Here is a 22,847-nt window from a genome sequence, read left to right as displayed (position 1 = left end):
CCGACTTGTTTGTACAATGTCTGTCTGTTAAAATGTTTTAATGTTGCCATCGTTGAATCTCGTCCAATAAATACGGAATCCTTCATCACTTGGTTTATTTCTCTGGAACTGTATACTGGTGGACCTTCGGGAATACGGCAAACCTACCCCCCTTCGTTTTTACCTCACGGCCCACAGCGCGCCTCAACCTTATACCTTATACCCTTTACGCCAACATTCCCTCACCCGGTTCGTACTGCACACGACCGATACAGACCCAGAAGAATTCTCTAGCACCGTAAAAACTACGCGGTCACAATAGCATAAACGCTTCAACCTTTTTTGTGACACCTGTATCTTGTTCTAATCGTCAAATGTTTTGGATTCCTGTCCTATATCTGAACTGTGTCGAAGTTTAACAAGAAGAATTCGACATGGTTGTTTTCCGTTTCTAAAGACCGACCAGTAGCCAAGAATAATTCGACATGGTTGTTTTCCGTTTCTAAAGACCGACCAGTAGCCAAGGGTTCTGTGTCCTGAAAGTTGTACACGCATTTGATTGACTTATTAATGGACATTATGAACGAAAAGCTATTACTTTTTCATAAATTATTAGAAATCAAAATCCAAGCAATATGCATACCTCTGGTATATGTACAATTGATCTGCAAAAGAACAACTTCCTATCTTGAGAAACTGTAGGAGGAGTTATCCGTGGAATGAGGGTACCCTTTTGGCAGCCGCCCGCCATTTTCACCATTTTAAAAACTGGATGTTTCCATTGGAAAACCCGGTAAAACGACTCCAAAATAATCATTGAAAACACACGTTCCCCACCTCGATGTAGTAAAGAATCGCCGGAAGTACGGAATTTGGTCAGGTTTTTAGACAGTTTATATATAACGTGTTTCTGAAAATCCTGCAAATGAAAAATTATGCCATTAAGCATTATATCAGAATACTCAAACGAATAAATTACTAGAAACTGTGATATAGCACTGGTATTTGTTAAAGATTTTCAATTTCAAGCAATGGTCAGATTAAACAAAACCAGTATCTGGTTTCAACCTTAGCCGATTTCGATTCTAGAGATTTCACAAAATAGCGATCTTAGTTAGTTTTTTTAACCTGTTGTTTGTGCTGCTTATTTTGCCGTAGCAGAAAACTTTGAAACAATTAGAAATACATCATTCAATATTGAAACCATTAAATTTTAAAGAGTTATGTTATAAGATTATAAATAACAAAGTGATAGATTTCGTGTTAGTGTAAGTTCTACATACACTGAACTTATTAAAAAATTCCTTTCTAATTGATGAAAGGGTCCAAAATTCTGTCATGATATGTACAACATAATTCCAACACTGATTAGTTTTCTAGAAACACAAACAAGTTTTAGCACTTTTAGGGAACATGTACTTGTATTTAATAGAATCTGCGATATAATCTAAATGAATAACGAATGAAACAAATAGAACCTTCGGAATACCTTGATGATTACCATAAGAATCGTGATATGGCATAATTTTCTCAAACCTGGCGCTTCTGATGTCACTAGAATATTGATAGATGTGAGCAGAAGCGTCTCTAGAAATAATGAAATGACAATTAATATTGATTAGGCCGATCGTGTAGCATGCTGTAGAATCATCAGGTCCTTATCTCGCCTCTCCAGCGGAAGCTCGCCGCTCGTCACCGTCCCCCTTAATCATGGCGGCCTTCCTCGCCGGACCTCGGCTAATAACGTTATCACTCGATTACTTTTACATGTAATTACATTTATGTCAGATCCGAACCATTTCCAAAAACAACCATCTTAATGAAAACTCGAAGCTGTAATTCACTGCAATACACTCGGGGAGGATTCGTTTTACCTGAGTTTAACAGGATCTGGTTGCGAGGGCTTTTTAAGACCCTGACCAATGAAATCCTCAGATAATGGATATAACAGCCACGTAGAGACTCTGAGACCGCTCTGTGTGGTACTTGTGTCTGCCCCGCATTGATTCCGCCTGTGTCAGGCTCTTATCACTATATCCTCTTGTTCAGCCTCTCTCATCGCTCTTTGTTTGCGTTTGGTGGCAACGTGACGAAGTAGCCGTGAAGTTGATTCTGTTCACTGAACACCCTACAAGATGAAGCCGGATTGCCGTATCTTCACCTTCTTGATTTTATCTTTTACTTTATTTCAAGATACTCAAGGTAAGTTCCTACGAAATTCAACCACTTTTTATAAAATATCCTTTTTTATATCAGACTTTTGATATTAAAGGTGAATTTGACTCCAATTTTTTTTTTAGCGTACACCCATTTTAATAAGAAACTGTTAGTGTATATTTGTATATTTTGCTTGATTGAAAGTATACGTTCCAGTGTATGTCAAAAAGAGAAGAAAAAAAGATTTTTTTTGTTTGGAGTGTCCAGTGATGATAATCTTTGTATGATTGCTATTCACATTTGTTTGAATTCCAATTAAATCGTTCCCTATGAATTATTATTGGTACCTGCATGTTCTCGTTACGCCACGATATGGTCATAGCAAGGCATCAATAGAACTTTACTAGGAACAAGAAAACGACGGATTTTCCGCCATTATCCCAACAAATGAATCGGTTCGGGAATTAATGGTTTCCCGCGCTCCAGATCTCTCATTAAACAGAATCCCGTTTTTGTCTCCGTGAAGCCTCTCAGAATTAGAGCGGTGCCTGCGACATGTGAAACCACTCCATCCTGTCCAATTGATCATTACAGTTATATAATTAACATCAAAGGGACGCCGTACCACTGAGAGCTTCTAAACATCTGGAATTCTTTGACTGGGAAATTAAGTAGAATGATAATCAAAATTGTTTTAACGGAGGATTTATCGGGAGGTGTTTGCCGCAGTAACAATACCACTATGATGCACGATGTTATGAAATACAAGGTATTAAGTTTATAAATGGATAAATAAGTTATCTTCATAGTTTTCCTGCTATTTTTACTTCGACGTCTTATTTCTCAATTTATAACAACGGTGTCAAAGTTATCAGGAACAACGACCAAATCTTCAAGCGGAGGGGAAAATTAATTTCTCTGAAACCAGAAACAATCTTCTCGGCTCTGACGTTTGGAAACATAATTGAATTACTGGGTTGGTTCCAGGAATTCAACCACAATACATGTGATATATTCTACAGAGTTTGGAGATTACAAATCTTCCTCAGCAAGGACATGCTTTATGTTTTCTTTCTCCTAGTAAAATCAAAGTCCCTTTTCATTCTCCGAAGTTAATGATTATCAAACATTATATCCGATTGTGGACATGTTTTATTACCAAATTAAACCGATATTTTAACAAAAATGAAAATGTGTAAGAATGTGAAGAAAAAATAAATCACATTATTTTGTTACCACCAAATATCATTGCCAAGACCTCCTGTTGTCTTTAATTGAGTTACATTTATATTGGTTGATTTCTCTTAACGATATAGTGTATGTATAAAAATAATAGGTCCGTCTTAATGGAAACCGGTTGCATAAATTTGATATTATACAAGGACAATACAAGGAATTATTCCATTGATTTAATTTGCAATTAAGCAAAGGAAAGTTAAGCATCCATGAAATATAGCTATTAATTCTCCTGGGAATTAAGCCAATTAGCTCTTTCCTTTTTGATATCGCGTCTAAGATAAAGATGCTCTGGTTTCAGAATCCCCCATCACTGACTTCCGCACTGGTAAACATGCAAGAACGACGTTGTTGTGTTTTTACTTTAAAACTCCCAATGACGAAGGCAGGTTTCGATTTTTTACATACATGGGTCAGACAACATAAACATGTTTTGTAAAACTAATTGCATCCTAGCAGGTTTTTCCATCACTTTGTTTTGTTGTAATGGTTAGCCAGATAACACCACAATTACAGGCTTTACAAACTGTTTATCATACACCAGCTATTTGGTTTTGACCTGGATGTTCATGTACTTTTTGGTGTATTTTGTGTAAATGGCTGCTGTTAACACATACCAATATACGTCGACCATATACATGTATTTCTATTACCAACATCACGATATCTTTGTTAAAAATAAGGGCAACATCTCCAAACACACATTTTGCACATTTCAGAACACCTTGCTTATATAATTAACTATACACACACTAGTTCAACTTTTCAATGACTTTTCAGCACACCTGTCCAACTCTTCAATGCGTACACAGCACACCTGTACCACACTTCAATGCGTACACAGCACACCTGTTCGACTTTTCCAATGCGTATACAACACATCTGTCTAACATTTTCAATGCGAACACAGCACACCTGCCCGACTTTTCCAGTGCGTACATAGCACACCTGTCCAACATTTTAAATTCGTACAAGGCACACCTGTCCAACCCTTCATTGAGTACACAGCACACCTGTACCACACTTCAATGCGTACACAGCACACCTGTCCGATTTTTCCCATGCGTACACAGCACATATGTCATACCCTTCATTGCGTATACAGCACACCTGTCCACCCCTTCAATGTGTACACAGCACATATGTCCAACTTTTCAATGCGTACATAGCACACCTGTTCAACTCTTCAATGCGTACACAGCACAACCGTCCAACCCTTCAATGCGTATACAGCACACATGTCCAACATTTTCAATGCGAACACAGCACACCTGTCCAACCCTTCAATGCGTATACTGCACACCTGTCCAACTCTTCAATACGTATACAGCACACCTGTCCAACTCTTGAATGCGTATACTGCACACCTGTCCAACTCTTCAATGCGTATACAACACACCTGTCCAACTCTATAATGTTTATATCGCAAACCTGTTAAACCCTTCAATGCGTACACAGCACACCTGTTCAACTCTACAATGTGTATATAGTACACCTGTCCAACTCTTTAATGCGTATACTGCGCACCTTATCAACAATGCTATATCTATACTACTTACTCAACCTATTGTCCATATTTGAGAAATCAATAATTTTGTCCGATTTTCTTATATTTATAAATGATATCTTTTAAATATCTTCTATATGTAGAAATTTTGACACCGAGTCTTCCATTTTGATATCAATAGCTTCCCATTACATTATCTAAGCTATCTAGATATAAAATTCCTACACTTCGATGTCGATGCATCTGTTACAACGCACCGTGAAAAATTACGAACTTTGGAAAAAAAAATCAAAGCGTGTTAATTTTGGGACCAATTGAAAGTCAACGCACTTTGAAAAACATTTTTTCAAAGTGCGTTGAAATTGTCGATATTAACGCACTTTGAAAAAAATATTGTTCAGAGTTTCGTCGAAATAATTGATATTTTTATATACATGTACAATAAATAAATGTTTTTAAATTGTTTAGCTCAAAGTGATGTATTTAAAAAGGAACACTATTCATTTTCAGATAACTTCAAATATCAAAATATGACAATACCGCATAAGTTAACAACTGCCTTTCGCTTTTTCGTACCGCGTGAATCCAGCAAATAAAATTTTTATCTATTACATTGTGCATTGTCAGAAACGAAAATGATTTTTAAATATTAATAATGGAGATCAATGTATAAAACATTTCAACTGGCTTCAATCGAATGTGCTTTTAAACAAACATGAGGTGAAAAAGGATTCGTTAGTGATGTTTATCAAAAACAATATAATTATTTAGAACATCAGTGCGAGAAAAAAAAACCACACACAAATGCCTATTTCAAAGTTTATATTTTAAAATTAAATGTTTGGCAATGTAACTTTTTTATATAAAGTGATTACTGCTACAGTACTGACTTTGAACACAGGGTTTACGTTAAAAATTTTTAGATTCTTTAACATATCTTTGGAGAAATTATTGTTTGACCAGCTCGTTTTTTTTTTCAATATTACTGTACCTAATTTACAACTATTTATAACAAATTTTTCATTCTTATACCTTTACTCCAGGTTGCTGAATATCATGTTTTTGGGAGGAAAGATGAGGGGTGGGGGACCTTCTTCCTGTAATCAATTAATGATGTACTGGTAATTGACCTGTATCTTTGGTTAATCCTCACCCCTATCCCCATACTCAAAGACGGTAAATTAGATTCACTAGTGTTACCAAATCATCATACAATCTGTAAAATAGAAATTCAATTCTAAAATTTGTGATTTACACATATTTTTCCAAAGTGCGTTAAGTGTCTAAATAAGAAAAAATTATGTACCTTTATAACGCACTTCGAAAAAAAAATTTCAAAGAAAATCCAACCGAAATCGGAAATCATCACCTTGTATAAGATATCTACTAGATGAACTAGATACTATATACTATATCAATATCTGTACAAGAATACATATATACTAGTAGGTATAGTGAGAAATACCTATGTAACGGTCGCACAGAGTCGTACAACAACATACATTCTATTGCCAGTTTCAAGGAATGATCACTTCTAAGTTTACTCGCCATTTTTTCTATTTTTCCAGGGGGTGATTTGTAATTACAAGAATCCCCATACCACTCTTGCATTATAAACTAAACAGTATATTAAGAGGAGTTGTAGGAGACAGCCATCCCAGTGAGTGAGATCGTGAGAGAGCGGAGTGTTGATTCATCGGCGGAAACTAATCTAGACCAAGAGAAAAATCCACATTCATTTGTCAGAGAAATCTATTGTGAGCCTCTCGTAATAAAAGACTATAATGGTATCGATGGAAAAATCGGAACAAATAAAAGAGAGAATGAATTCATTTCCAGAAACGCTGGAGAAAAGAGAATCCTTTTCAATTATGTCAATCCTGTTCTATACAGAGTTATGGTCCTTTGTAAGAGTGTAAGGAAGCTGCACTTTCCGGGATTGCTTTGTGGTGTCTCTGCGGAGAAATGATACATGTAAATGTCAAAACCAGATCCGGACAGAAAACGGGACTGTCAGACGAGATACAATATAAAACAAGTTTATTATGATAGGCGAAAAAACGCCAAATAAAGCTATTACACGGAGGTTTCCCCTGGGACTGGAAAAAGCTGCTCATGTAAAAGAATAAAAGAATACCCTAAAAAAACGTGTTCACTCGATCTCTGCTGCTTCTACAGACGTTTACGATTTTGTTTTTTCTTTTAAGTACCTGATTAATTTTACAATATCGTTTCAGAACAGATAAAATATCATAACCTCCTTACCCATAAAAATCAACAGATATTTTTTACGAAACATGACCTAACAGAATTGGTCTTTATAATATTAAGTTAAGATAACTCCAATACTAGTAATTTTATTGGAAAACGGAATATCCTGTATATATCTAACGTAGATAACATCTGTACGGATAAAAGTTATAACTCTATATATCCACAGGAAATATCTGTACGGATAATAGTTATAACTCTGTATATCCACAGGAAATATCTGTACCGATAAAAGTTATAACTCTGTATATCACCAGAAAATAACTGTACGGATAATAGTTATAACGCTGTATATCCGCAGGAAATATCTGTACAGATAATAGTTATTACTCTGTATATCCACAGGAAATATCTGTACGGATAATAGTGATAACTCTGTATATATCACCAGGAAATATCTGTAAAGATAATAGCTATAACTCTGTTTATCCACAGGAAACGTCTGTACGGATAAAAGTTATAACTCTGTATATCCACAGAAAATATCTGCACAGATAATAGTTATAACTCTGTATATCCACAGGAAATATCTGTACGGATGATAGTTATAACTCTGTATATCCACAGGAAATATCTGTACGGATAATAGTTATTACTCTGTATATCCACAGGAAATATCTGTACGGATAATAGTGATAACTCTGTATATCTACAGGAAATATCTGTACAGATAAGTTATAACTCTGAATATATCAACAGGAAATATCTGTAAAGATAATAGTTATAACTCTGTATATCCACAGAAAATATCTGTACGGATAATAGTTATAACTCTGTATATCCACAGAAAATATCTGTACAGATAAGTTATAACTCTGTATATCACCAGGAAATATCTGTACGGATAATAGTTATAACTCTGTATATCCACAGGAAATATCTGTACGGATAATAGTTATAACTCTGTATATCACCAGAAAATATTTGTACAGATAATAGTTATAACTCTGTATATCCACAGGAAATATCTGTACGGATGATAGTTATAGCTCTGTATATGCACAGGAAATATCTGTATGGATAATAGTGATAACTCTGTATATCCACAGGAAATATCTGTACGGATAATAGTGATAACTCTGTATATCTACAGGAAATATCTGTACAGATAAGTAATAACTCTGTATATATCACCAGGAAATATCTGTAAAGATAATAGTTATAACTCTGTATATCCACAGGAAACGTATGTTAGGATAATAGTTATAACTCTGTTAATATCACCAGGAAATATCTGTACAGATAATAGTTATAACTCTGTATATCCACAGGAAATATTTGTACAGATAATAGTTATAACTCTGTATATCCACAGGAAATATCTGTACAGATAATAGTTAGAACTCTGTTAATATCACCAGGAAATATCTGTACAGATAATAGTTATAACTCTGTTTATCCACAGGAAATATCTATACGGATAATAGTGATAACTCTGTAAATCCACAGGAAATATCTGTACGGATAATAGTTATAACTCTGTAAATCACCAGGGAATATCTGTACGGATAATAGTGATAACTCTGTATATCCACAGGAAATATCTGTACGGATGATAGTTATAACTCTGTATATCACCAAAAAATATCTGTACAGATAATAGTTATAACTCTGTATATCCACAGGAAATATCTGTACGGATAATAGTTATAACTCTGTATATCCAAACGAAATATCTGTACGGATAATAGTGATAACTCTGTATATCTACAGGAAATATCTGTACAGATAAGTTATAACTCTGAATATATCAACAGGAAATATCTGTAAAGATAATAGTTATAACTCTGTATATCCACAGAAAATATCTGTACGGATAATAGTTATAACTCTGTATATCCACAGAAAATATCTGTACAGATAAGTTATAACTCTGTATATCACCAGGAAATATCTGTACGGATAATAGTTATAACTCTGTATATCCACAGGAAATATCTGTACGGATAATAGTTATAACTCTGTATATCACCAGAAAATATTTGTACAGATAATAGTTATAACTCTGTATATCCACAGGAAATATCTGTACGGATGATAGTTATAGCTCTGTATATGCACAGGAAATATCTGTATGGATAATAGTGATAACTCTGTATATCCACAGGAAATATCTGTACGGATAATAGTGATAACTCTGTATATCTACAGGAAATATCTGTACAGATAAGTAATAACTCTGTATATATCACCAGGAAATATCTGTAAAGATAATAGTTATAACTCTGTATATCCACAGGAAACGTATGTTAGGATAATAGTTATAACTCTGTTAATATCACCAGGAAAAATCTGTACAGATAATAGTTATAACTCTGTATATCCACAGGAAATATTTGTACAGATAATAGTTATAACTCTGTATATCCACAGGAAATATCTGTACAGATAATAGTTAGAACTCTGTTAATATCACCAGGAAATATCTGTACAGATAATAGTTATAACTCTGTTTATCCACAGGAAATATCTATACGGATAATAGTGATAACTCTGTAAATCCACAGGAAATATCTGTACGGATAATAGTTATAACTCTGTATATCACCAGGGAATATCTGTACGGATAATAGTGATAACTCTGTATATCCACAGGAAATATCTGTACGGATGATAGTTATAACTCTGTATATCACCAAAAAATATCTGTACAGATAATAGTTATAACTCTGTATATCCACAGGAAATATCTGTACGGATAATAGTTATAACTCTGTATATCCACAGGAAATATCTGTACGGATAATAGTGATAACTCTGTATATCTACAGGAAATATCTGTACAGATAAGTTATAACTCTGTATATATCACAGGAAATATCTGTACAAATAATAGTTATTACTCTGTATATCCACAGGAAATATCTGTACGGATAATAGTTATAACTCTGTATATCCACAGGAAATATCTGTACGGATAACAGTGATAACTCTGTATATCCACAGGAAATATCTGTACGAATAATAGTGATAACTCTGTATATCCACAGGAAATATCTGTACGGATAATAGTTATAACTCTGTATATCCACAGGAAATATCTGTACAGATAATAGTTATAACTCTGTATATCCGCGGGAAATATCTGTACAGATAATAGTTATAACTCTGTATATCCACAGGAAACGTATGTTAGGATAATAGTTATAACTCTGTATATCCACAGGATTTGTGTGTACGGATAATAGTTATAACTCTGTATATCCACAGGAAATATCTGTACAGATAATAGTTATAACTCTGTATATCCACAGGAAATGTCTGTACGGATAATAGTTATAACTCTGTATATGCACAGGAAATGTACGGATAATACTGTCCTGTTGTAAACTTTTAATTCACTGGATGGGTGTAAATACAAAATTTACAACAAGACAACTGTACGACTAATATACAATATAACTCTGTTTATCCACAATAAACATATGTACGGATAATAGTTATCAATAGTTATAATTCTGTTTATGCACAGGAAACGACTGTCCTGAGCGGGTCCCTAACCCGGGCCGGGAATGCCAGAAGGCGTGTCACCCGGATGACAACCCCTGCAAGAGTGGACGGAAAACGTGCGAGTGTGATGGCCTATGTGGTTATAGCTGTATAAGCCAGAGTAAGTGTCAATTCAATTAACTCATTTATTCTCTCAAATCTATGTAAATCGTCAGAAACTCCACAGATTTTGTTTCGTTATTAAATCTGAAGCGTGAAAAACGTTGTCTTATTCAAGTACATGTATTATGCTAAAAAGAAAGCATATTAAAAGTTTAGAAAGCTTACTTTCTTGATTTGAAAAAAAGTGAACTCGTGGTTATTTTTTTTATAAGATTTACTTTGTCTGGAAACATTTAGAATTATTATAGATCATATATTTTCTTAAGGCTGCGATATCGAAGGAGTAGATTTATTATTAACCACATAATGTAGAATAATTAATTCGCAAAGATTGTTTACACACTGAATTTAATTTTTCGATTGAACAAAATTATGACATAATGCAGAATTTGGTAAATGATGTAGATAAAGAGACATGCGTCATAGTTGATTATCACGCGAGGCGGCATGGCCTAAACGGGTCACGAAAGATATGTAATTTTAGATTTCACACCCTGAAGACAACCACAGTACGGGTACGGCGTTGAGAGGTTGTTGAATAAAAGCGACATATAACAAGGACATCGCTGTGTCTGTTTCATCCACTACTGGTTTTTTTATTCAGATCATAGATGTGAGAACTTGGCGAGAACGATCCCCAATGGGCGTGTGAACATCAAGCCCCAGAACATGTTCGGGGGAATTGCCACCTATGAGTGTGAATGGGGGTACGAAATCCGGGGTCAGAAGGACCGGGTGTGTCGGGGGGACGAGAAATGGGAAGGAGAGGCCCCCAGTTGTGTCCTGTCTAAAGGAAGCGGTCAGCCAATACTTAGTAGGTCCTTATTTATACTTAGTATGTCCCTACCAATACTTAATGTTTCTTTATCTTAGTATGTCCTAACCAATTCTTTGTATGTCCTTGCTAATGCTTAGTATGTCCCTACCAATACTTAGTGTTTTTCTTTATCAATACTTGTGCGTCCTTGACAATGCTTAGTAAGTCATGTCCTTCCCAATACTTAGTGTTCTTAACAATACTTAGTATGTCCTTACCAATATTTGTATGTCCTTACCAATACTTAGTATGTCCTTACCAATACTGAATATGTCCCCACCAATACTTAGTATGTCCCTACCAATACTGAATATGTCCCCACCAATACTTAGTATGTCCTTACCAAAACTTAGTGTATTTTACCAATGCTTAGTAAGTCTCAACAAATATTTGTATGTCCTAACCAAATAGTGTGTCCCTAGAAATACTTAGTGTGTCCTAATCAATACTTAGTATGTCCCTACCAATTCATAGTGTGTCCTTACCAATACTTAGTGTGTTTTTACCAATGCTTAGTAAGTCTTTACCAATATTTGTGTGTCCTTACCTAAAAGTGTGTCCCTACAAATACTTAGTGTCTCCCTACCAATACTTACTATGTCCCTAGAAATACTTAGTTTGTCATTACCAATTTTAGTATGTCCTTACCAATGCTTAGTATGTCCTTACCAATGCTTAGTTTGTCCTTACCGATAGTGTGTCCTTACCTATACTTAGTGTGTTTTTACCAATGCTTAGTAAGTCCTTACCAATAGTGTGTCCTTACCTATACTTAGTGTGTTTTTACCAATGCTTAGTAAGTCCTTACCAATATGTGTATGTCCTTACTAAAAACTATGTCCTTACCAATACTTAGTGAGTCCTTACTTATACTTATAATGTCCTTACTAGTACCTACTGTGTAGAAAGTCACGAAAATATTTTTGCCGTTCTCGGGTTACATAATTTTGTCAGGCTTATTGAGCGATCTTGGTGACACAGGTACATATTTTACTTGAAGGTAAAGAGGGCTGTAACTCCCCTCCCGTCATAGAATACGCCATCCACAACGGACGGGAACTGGGGGAGGGGGAGCGATACCCCTCGGGGACCATGCTCGAGTACTCCTGTATCGAGGGCTTCATGAGGGGCTCAGACTATGTGGAGAGGGCGTGGTGCATTGCGGATGGGGAATGGGTCGGACCAAAGATGGTTTGTCAAGGTAGACCGCATTAGATCTCAGGATGTTAATTGTATCAGTAAATTCAACATTTTACGACACATTGCATAGCACTAACCCTAACCCTGCTTATAACCAATTATAGATGCTCTCAACTGTAAACTCTTCATTTATATTTTGGTTAGCTGCTGGCTGTCCCAAGCCCCCAGAGCCACTGAATGGAGGGGTCATAATCCCTGCCTCAACAGGGGTCAATGCTGTTGTCAGGTACTACTGTAATCCGGGCTTTGAGCTTATCGGAAGGTCAGAGCGCATCTGTGAATCAGACAGCACATGGACAGGAAATGAGCCTCGATGTGAAAAAGGAGGGAGTGGTAGGCTTTTGAATTTTTATCCAAGATATTGAAAGGTTGTGAAAATCAGAGATTTTGGAGTCGCCTAAAAAGCAGTATCCAAGTATGATATTATATGAACATGACCTAGACTCTTTTAAAAAATAACTAAGCATCGTTTATTTTTCGTTTGCTTGATACCGTCGTTCAGACAAAATGAAATTTCAAATTATCTTTTCGGCAATTAAAGGAGGAGTTGGGATTATGGTCATCAAATAACTGCTGATGTAACATTAAATGTATTTATTATGAATATGTTATAGTTGATTTGTAAAGGTACTGTCTTTTGATGTTTCAGAAACTTGTGGCCCGCCTCCGTACGTTGTGCGAGCCTTCCACGACTCTGAGGGGATCTCGAGGTTCCCCCTGGGGAGTCAGGTCACTTACCGGTGTCAGGACGGGTTCACGCTGACAGAGAGGTTTGCCCACACCCGGGCCTTGTGTGACCACGGGGAGAGGTGGGAGGGCCCACGAATGTCCTGTAAACGTAAGGTTCCCCGAATGCTGTCATTTCAACAATATTCGTTGGATACTAATGTTCGTTGTCGAGTATTAAAAAAACGAAGGTTTGTTAAATTTTAAAAAATGAAACGCATCTTTAAAAACTGCGAACGATAGCATTGTCTAGCCGCCTAACTAAAAGTCATTTTTTGAATGTTGTCCAATTAAAGTTATTTTTTTTTTTTAATGTTATTTTCATTAAATATAAATGATTTGGTCAAACAAAGAGAGATAACTTTGTATTAGGGTGAAAATAGCGCAAGCCCAATTCATAATAGAATATAACGCAAAACGGAAATGTTTTTTAAAACATCTCCCCCCCCCCCCTGAGAAACAAAAATTCCTTTTGAGGGGTTTTAATTATTGTTATTTAGCATATTTTTACATAAGGGTTTGTTGTTTCATGGGGGAACATATTTCTACAGACCGAAATACATTCCAAAAAAAGAATTTTGCTTTGTAAATATGTTATTATTAAGTTTTTATGCACATATTGGCCGCTAAATAATATTTTCCTCATTCATAGAGACCGATTTCAATGAAATTTTTTAAGACCCCACGTTAGCAAAACTTTTGTTTTAAAATAAATAACTTGATTACAAATTTTATTTTGATATAAATTGATTAGGATTTAATTATACTTTTTAGTGGAAAACTTAGGTTTTGAATATCTGACAGAAATTCCGAAATATTTGGATGTAAAATGTAGGCGGGAAACAGGCGTTTGCGTATGCAGTTCTTCTACATTTTCTAGAAATTTAAATTATATCAGCAAAAGTCTGAAGTTTACAAAATTGTTGAAAATGGATGTTTATGAATTTTAATGACGCCACAGTTTATCACATTATGTATCCAATTAGAATGTCTTGATTCCCCAGTTAAGCTGCATGCAGGTAGCTCTTATCCGAAACTTTACTTAATACTTATTGAACATGATATATTAAAGTTGTGTATGGTGACAACGACGCTTACGTAATGCTACGTGCCCACTATTATTATCATTATACAAAATTGATAAAGCGCCATATATATAAAATTACTCTACAATGCTTGTAAAAATCAATGCTGTGCTGTCTCTGTACTCAATGAAATAAAGTTTAAAATGCGTAAATACTTAAGAATAGTCTGGATAAGCCTTGCTAAAAAGATAAGTTTTCAATATCTTTTTAAAACGAATAAAATTTTCCTCTAATTTAAGATTTTGGGGAAGGCTGTTCCACAATGTAGAACTGGCCACGTCGAACCGCCTGTCACCATTCGACCTAATCCGCGCACGCGACTGAACAAGGAGCATAGAGCTCACGATTAGCGTTGCTATTGATATCGCAGTCTAAGTCGTAGACTAATTGTAGTTATCGTGCCACATCTCACTAAATCTTAGGGTTTGTCGCGACAATCTTGTTGATCGTAGACTTTTTTGACTGTCAAAAGAATTTCAAGATCAACACGAATATTTACAATCGTAATAATTCGTTAGCATCGTTTCATATCGCATTGCGTCTTTACCAAGCTCAGTAGGTCACATTTTAATCGTGCCTCCCTAATCGTAATGATGTGACTCGATCTTGGAGGGGACAAACACCATATTGGGCTGTGTCCTGTTGTGATATGTTAATATAATTATTAAGGCTATATAGATATATCTTTCGGGGTCCAAACATAGATCAACTTCCATATTGATCGCGAACAAAACCGCCATCTAAACCATGCCCAATCGCAATAGAGCACATCAGTTTGTAATGAACGTATCGTAATGCATAAAAACGCATCTGCACGTACATGTACACATACACATACTCGTGTCGTAATGTTTGGATCAGATCGGGCTCCAATCGGGAATCCTATCTGGACAATCTCATCAGAACGTACTAGTATGTCATCGTATCTAACTGGCAGTGAGAAAGGCTATCTGACAGATCGCGTCACCCTTTCTAATATGTCAATCGTTACTTTCTAATATGTCAATCGAAAGCTCAACGAATCGCAGAAGGACGTTTCGACCCCCATCAAATAGTTTCGACGATCAGTTAGGATTTGTCGATCGCGGTGCTCGTTAAGATCGCACCAACATGGGAACCTAGCATTAGGTAATTTTCTAATCACTATTATTAAAGAGTTAACATCTGTATGTACATGTATATCTACTACACATTGCCTCGGTTTACGTTCTTCCAGCGGTTGAATGTGGATTCCCGAACACGGTGGAGAACGGACGCATCACCGGGATAGACTTCACCTACCCCCACACCGTACAGTTTGTGTGTAACGAGGGATACCGGCTGGTTGGAAACGACAGTACCACGTGTCAGGCCAGCGGCCAGTGGTCCACCGAGTCCCCCACCTGTTTGGGTAGGTACGCCACCCCCACGGATTGGCTGTAACTGAAAACAAACATTAACAAAAGAGTACGGTCTCTAGTGGCATCATTACACAGAAACGATTTCATGCTAGATTATCTTTAAATATTCTTTCGTTTGGTCTTTGCATGCCAATATTTGTGTCGGTTGGAAAGATGCAAAAAATTTTAATTATTTAAAAGTTTTTGCAAGGTATCAAATTTCAATAAAAGCATTATCATTAGTATATAAGTAAAAATGTCTTGAGTCTGTAATCTATTTGACAGTCGGTCAGAACGAGCAAACACACATTGACCTAAGTGTTCTTACGTTGTCTAAACCTTCAATACCATTCATTAGCGAGCTCACATTGCCTCCTACCTATTAACAGAATCAGAATGTTTAATGGCTTCCTTTACGAATTTCGCTCCAACAGTAGCAATGTCCTTTTTGCTCTCCTCCAGCTATCGACTGCCCTTCCCTACAGGCCCCGGTGGGTGGGAGGATACGGGGCTCCGGTAACGCGTTCGGCACCGTCCTACGGTTTGAGTGTGACGATGGTCTACAGTTGGAGGGCTCCATTGAAAGACGATGTCTGCAAAATGGAGAATGGAGCGGAAATGACGTCAAATGCACAGGTATGGAACGGAGATTTAACGCAGGTTGAAATTTTGAAAGCAGATAAAATTTGTATACATAACTAAATGTAGGAGGCAATTGAGGTAATGAAATACAATGTTATTAACGTTATTGAACCATGTTAAATTGTTCACTTATTTGAACACTTTGCATCTTTGTTACTACGCTCAGAGTGCGAAGGTCAGCAGCAAAACCCCTCCCACCATTGTTATCATACAGCATCATATAAATATAGAATGGTTTGTTTTGTTTATAAAGCAGAAATCGACTGTGGCTGGCCAAAAAACTTCTGGAATGGTTACGTTCTCGGAGAGAAGACCACACTAGGCTCCACTCTTTTCTTTAGGTAAGTTCCAAGGGTTTTTTTTTTCCTTCAAATTTCTGCCCATGCCAAAATACTCGTTCATAAGCTGAACGTACGTGGGTGCTCAGTATTTGTTTAAAAATTTAGACTTTTTTATATTTTTATTGATGCCAATGATTTTAAATCTTGAGGTAAAGTCTAGGTAAACTTCTCTTGCTTTCAGCTGTGTGGTAAGAACGACGTTTGATGGGTCTTACTTTGAGACAAAATGTGTGAGCCCCGGACAATGGTCCAACCCGCCGCCGACATGCTGGGGTGAGGACTCACAGTCCACAAATAATCATATCCAATCATCACTCAATCTGTTTTTGGTTTCACTGAAAACGAGAGTGCAATTTTTAAATTCACTTTTGTTCTGTTTATCTCTGTTCCTTTAGGCCAGTGCTCCATTCCAAACATCGAATTTGCAGACATTAATGGCTATCCAGTGGGGACTTGGATCAACCACGGAAAAACTTTTGAGTACACCTGTAAAAACGGGCTGGTTCCGGTCCATTCAAGCATTGTGACATGTTATAACGGGACCTTCAATCCCGGACCGCCAAAATGTGTCCCGGGTATGTTTGGGCTTGGGGTAAAATGCTGACGATGAACCCTCCACTTTGGAGGGTCCATAGTGGAGGGGGCTTGGTGTGTCATTCTTAATTTAGAGTCTGTTTGATCTGTCATTCCAATTTCATCATGCACCTAATAGCTAAAACATATGGGTTGTTTATTAGAAATTAAAAAAAAAAAAAAGGAGAGGAAGGTCCTAACATTTAATGAATTTAGCAACTTCAAATGAACTTAATCAGGATACGTAAATTACTCTATGTTTTTGTAACAATTATTCGAGTCCAGTGAGACTGTGAACAGGAAGTTACTCACCTCAACGTTGGGAGAGATTTATCTTTCTTCCCCGAGTAACAAATGTTAATATATTAATAGTAAAAAAAAATGCTATGTATGTGGACAATTATTTACAAAAAAATTAAGAAAACCACCCAATGATCTTGTTCTCAAACAGTATGATTATCGGAAATATCTGAGTCCGAATTCCAAGTCACCAAGAGTGTCAGCTTCGTTGCAAAATACGTATTAACAATGCGAATTGTTGTCGGAGACAATGTCCGGTGTTTGAAATGTCTCGCCATGTCATAGTGCATTTAGAAATTTCAGCACAATTATCTTCATGATATAGGGACATTTAAAGGAAATGTAATATAAAATAAATTAATTATTTTTACAAGACTTACACTTTTGTAGAATAAAATTCATAAGCTGTCATAAATTTTAAAAAATTTGTCCAGTTCAGCAATAATGCAACTGTAATAGAACCAAACAGTATATACATCTTGTGTAGATGTACTTTTAAAAAACCCAGCACCTAAATGAAAGTGCCACCATTCGTCATCGTCAATTAGGGGAGAGAAGTTTTATGTGCTTGTGTTTAAAAGTCATATAAATAAAACAATGTGCCCCATTCTGTTTCTGATAACATAATTGGAATGACAGATCAAAGGACTCTGAATTAAGACTGACACACCAAACTCCACCCCCTCCACTATAGACCTTCCAAAGTGGAGGGTCCATCGTCAGCATTTTACCCCAAGCCGTATGTTTGTTCTATTTTTTTAATGAATTTTGGTGGAAAAGTTGTATACAAATAATTCTAATTTACTTTGACGTGTTCATTTCATGACTTTTATTTCATTTTTCTGTATTTTGACAAGCGCCCTGTCCTTCTCCCCCGCCTTACGTAGAGAACGGGATCCGCCTCTTCATTGGACAGGAACACGGCCGCCGGGCGCGCTACATCTGTAACAATGGCTTCCGTCTGTCGGGTATGACCCAGAGCTCGCCCTATCTGATCTGTGACAAGGGCCAGTGGAAGGGCGGTAACCCTGCATGTCAGGAATGTAAGTACAATCTTAAATGTCGGCAAAAAAATAAAGAGCCTCTACTGATGTTCATTATCCAATGAAACAAAACAGCATAGATATTAAAAGTTGAGAGAACATTATATTCTAATGAGAATCGATGATCTTTAAGACAATAGTTTGGTTTTCATTTGTTTTCTGTTGACTGAGATATTATTATAATAAAAACTGTTTGCAGTCTATTGTCCGAATCCCGGGACTATCACAAACGGGAAAATCTACAAGAAGGAACCGAACAACATCCGGTTTAACTTCCCCCGGTACATTACGACCATCAAACACGGACAGCGCCTCGAGTTCAAGTGTGATCCCGGCTACCAGATTTCCGGGGCCAGTGGCGCCACCTGTATTAACGGCCAGTGGATTCCTCCGCTAGGGGACGCTGCGTCCCACTGTAAGCCCCAGCAGTACCTCCCCATCCCCCTCCGATGGACCCCCATACCAAACAGGAATTTCTACGAAACATGAGACAATTTTTTTATATTCCTACAAGGGTTCATTTGTTGGAATTTTACTCTCGAAGTCAACAGTGCCTTTCTGTGATGTGTCCTTACGTCATCAAACCATGTCGTACAATGTCTGTGTATTCATGAGTATTTTAACATTATCAGTCTATTAGTATCTCGATTTTTTTTTTATTTAATATCATTTTTTGCATTAAATATACTTATGAACAGAAACCGCTATTTTCGTCATGCGATTCTTATCATCCATTAAGATTGGGCTCGAACTCTTTACGCTTCCAGGAATGTAGTTGATAAAAGAAGTATAGTAAAATAATAATATATTCACTGACAACGATAACCTAAACCCTATAGTCAATTATAATAAACTTTAAATATTTCTGAGTTGAAATTCGTTGAAAAAGTATTGCGCCTCTCTCTCTCTCTTTCTCTCTCTCTCTTTCTCTCTCTCTCTCTCTCCACACAACAATACAAGTTGTCTCGCTTATACTGTTGTCCATTTACGAAAAAAAGAAAAAAAAACAAGTCACTTTCTGTGTTGCAATTTTTGTCATGATATCAAACGTACAAGTTTCTAGTTTTTGATTTATTGAACAAGGTTTACCGACCGGTTGGTTGTTTTTTACAGGGAATGGTTCGCAGATCTTTCTATAAATAAAAAGAACAACAACCTCGGATAATCGTATTTATATTGAAAAGTCAAACACCTGAACTAACTTACTTTTAATCACAGAGGCCTATCATGATTTTAACAAGAGTTCTTACACAGGCAATGGTTGGTACATAAAAAATGTGGAAATACGTACATGTGCAGTAATTAACTCTACATTATTATAAGATGGAAGTAAATTCTAAAATTAACTTTGCGACAATTGAATAATTTCTTGAAGTCGAATGACTCTTAGACTGTTCCGGCTATTCTGCATGCTCTTTTACTTCTGATCGTAAATACAGAATATCTAAGTACTGTTATTTTGAATGTAAATACAGTATACTACATGTAGTATCTAACTACTTTACTTTTAATCGTTAATGCAGAACACCTAAATACTAAATCGTTCGTTATCCTGGAAGTTTTCCTAACAGACCCTAATATGGTTAAAAATACGTCAAATTTTCATTTATTTATTTTTCAATTTTATACTGTAAACTGTATTTTTGTCCATCGGAATTTTTTCTTTTAAATACATGTACGTGAAATTTGTAGTAAAATGTCACCAAAAAAGTTGTTCATTTTATTTGTTTGTTCCAGGGATTATATGAAAATCTAATTTTGAATTGTTTCATCTCCTCAAATTTTCCATTAAATATAAGTATTTAAATTTCCGACACTTCTTTTTGTATGTTCCTTTAACAAACTTATATGTAAATCCGAACCTTGCTTTGTTATAAGCAGAGAGACTTTCATTTTATCATTGTTAATAATTTACCATCTTTACACCCTCAAGATACAATTTTCTATCACACGAACATTACTAACAGTGTTAATTATTGAAAAACAATGTATATTAAAGTGTTTCAATTTTCAAAAAGACTAATTAAAAAAAAAACCCTGTGTAAATCATTCGCAGTTGATTTAAAAAAGTATCTGTTTTATTACCAGTACTTATATATTTATTTATTATATGTGTTTTTTGCACATTATAAAAGAGCAAATCTAACATTGTTTCTTTTATTAAAAAGTGCAATCACAGGAGAATTGTATCCCCTTGTTTGTTTATCCAAAATTATTATAATGGGTTGTTATTAGATCAATACATGGTGTATGTGATAGACAATCGAACGGATAAAGTGTCCCTGCGGTTGCCATATTTGACTTTTTCTTTAATATATTTTCTCATGGATGATGACGTAAACTTGAAACAAAGAATGTGCTCCACGTCACCATGACCTTCACACATGACTCAGTGTGACCTTCACACATGACTCATTGTGACCTTCACACAGGGCTTGTTGTGGCATTTACACACGAGTCATTGTGGAAACGCCACACATGACTCATTGTGACCATCACCCACAACTCGTTTTGACCTGCACACATGACTCATTATGACCTTTACACATGACTTATTGTGACCTTTAAACATGAATCATTGTGTGACCTTCACACACGACTCATTGTGACCTTTACACATGACTCATTTGACTAAGAACTCTTCGCCGTGTTCCAGAGTTTAGGGGTCTCTTAAGCACAAGCAGACACTCTATGGTTATCTTTTGGGGGGCGGGGAGCGGAACTTTGATATGAAGAGAAAACATTGGTCGAAGGGAGGGCACCGACCAGATTTTTCACAAAATATCTCGGCCAGTATTGTAGCATTCCACCAAGTCAACCACGTCCCTGGGTGCCATTATCCTATCCCCTTAAGATATTGCCATGCATAGAGCAAGTACGGGAAGTTCTACCTACAACTGGTAAAAATCATTTAGATCTTCATCTGGTGCACACCGAACTGTCAGTACTGGCATAATGAGGAGAGTACATATGTAACTACCAGGGACTGTCGTAGACTACCGTCTTACCGTGTCAATGACCTAGGATGTCAAGAATAGAGGTCATTAACGTTATGTTGCGATCACGTGCTTCACTGAGACAAGTGCGTGTTTAATTACATGTGATTGCGCGGATCAAGAAGGGAGGGGGGCTCTGGAATTTTTTTAAATTCAAGTAGTAAAATTCCCTAAAATAGGCATCAGACCCCTCTTGGAAAGCAAATTTTGGATCCGGGCATGGATATAACAGCATTTCTCAAAAATTATTTGGAATCGTATTGTTAAAATGACATTTTTTTTAACTCATTTATCATTCGTGAAATATTTTTTTTACCTCTTCATGAAAGAACGAGTTTAAGATCCCAAAGGTCAGTCCGTCACTGTTTGACTTTATAAAGGTCTCTTGTTTATTGTCAAAAACTATAAAGATTTAATTTAAAAGTCAAGAGAACTTTATCTATGTTAACCTTGTCAAAACATGTAGCTCAATGGATTCATGTCACGAATTCCAATATCACTCCATGAATTACAATTATGATACAAACGATTTTTATAAAAATCAAAGAGGTGAATGAAAAATAAGCAAGATGTCTGCTCTTCCTGAAGCCGGTACAACAAGGTGCTGCTGTGAAAATGTAATAAAAAGCAGTAATTTCATCCATGTCTTTCTTTCTTTATCTTTCTTTTTCTTATTTTTTTATTGGGGGGGGGGGGGGCTAGTTAATTTGTACACATCTATCTCACATCACAGTGATATGACTTTAAGAGACCAAGAGATTCTGTAGAATTTTTCATTCATAGGTATTATACATCTGTTTGTGAAGCACTCCTGTAGATGATTAGTTCGTGCTGTGGTGATTTAGATGTATTATACGTATTAACCATTGTTTTATATTATTCGTATATTGAGGGTTGTCATAGTTTTGGTCCTGTTAACTTTCCCTGTTGGACAGTTGACCAGTCGACCATGGCCGGTAAATGAAGTACCCCCAGTTTCCGTC

The 22,847-nt window shown here is 36.1% G+C and overlaps 1 protein-coding gene and 1 long non-coding RNA gene across 5 annotated transcripts; one reads left to right on the top strand and one right to left on the bottom strand.

The window, feature by feature from the left end:
- Nucleotides 1–303: 303 nt before the first annotated feature.
- Nucleotides 304–1,986, bottom strand: LOC128156065 (uncharacterized). Of its 2 annotated transcripts, none has more exons than XR_008239673.1 (3): nt 1,854–1,986; nt 623–898; nt 304–515 (listed from the first exon to the last, which is right to left on the bottom strand). It is a non-coding gene; the product is annotated as an uncharacterized LOC128156065 (long non-coding RNA). The 2 variants fall into 2 exon arrangements; XR_008239672.1 differs by lacking the exon at nt 1,854–1,986 and adding an exon at nt 1,481–1,778.
- LOC128156064 (protein lev-9-like) lies at nt 1,965–21,049 on the top strand. Of its 3 annotated transcripts, none has more exons than XM_052818055.1 (13): nt 1,965–2,181; nt 10,623–10,760; nt 11,367–11,576; nt 12,580–12,780; nt 12,924–13,112; nt 13,429–13,617; nt 15,807–15,980; nt 16,432–16,605; nt 16,868–16,952; nt 17,134–17,225; nt 17,348–17,527; nt 18,683–18,868; nt 19,068–21,049. In XM_052818055.1, exons 1-13 carry the CDS (start codon nt 2,115–2,117, stop codon nt 19,355–19,357), a joined length of 2,175 nt encoding a protein of 724 aa, XP_052674015.1. In that variant the 5' UTR covers nt 1,965–2,114; the 3' UTR covers nt 19,358–21,049. The 3 variants fall into 3 exon arrangements, with proteins under 3 accessions (XP_052674015.1, XP_052674014.1, XP_052674016.1); XM_052818054.1 differs by having other exon boundaries at nt 16,865–16,952; XM_052818056.1 differs by lacking the exon at nt 16,432–16,605 and having other exon boundaries at nt 16,865–16,952.
- Nucleotides 21,050–22,847: the final 1,798 nt, after the last annotated feature.

Source organism: Crassostrea angulata, chromosome 7 (assembly GCF_025612915.1).
Source record: "Crassostrea angulata isolate pt1a10 chromosome 7, ASM2561291v2, whole genome shotgun sequence".
In the NCBI taxonomy this organism is placed as follows: Eukaryota; Metazoa; Mollusca; class Bivalvia; order Ostreida; family Ostreidae; genus Magallana; species Magallana angulata.
Note: the sequence above shows the minus strand (reverse complement) of the source record. Positions and strands in the feature narration are given on the sequence as shown.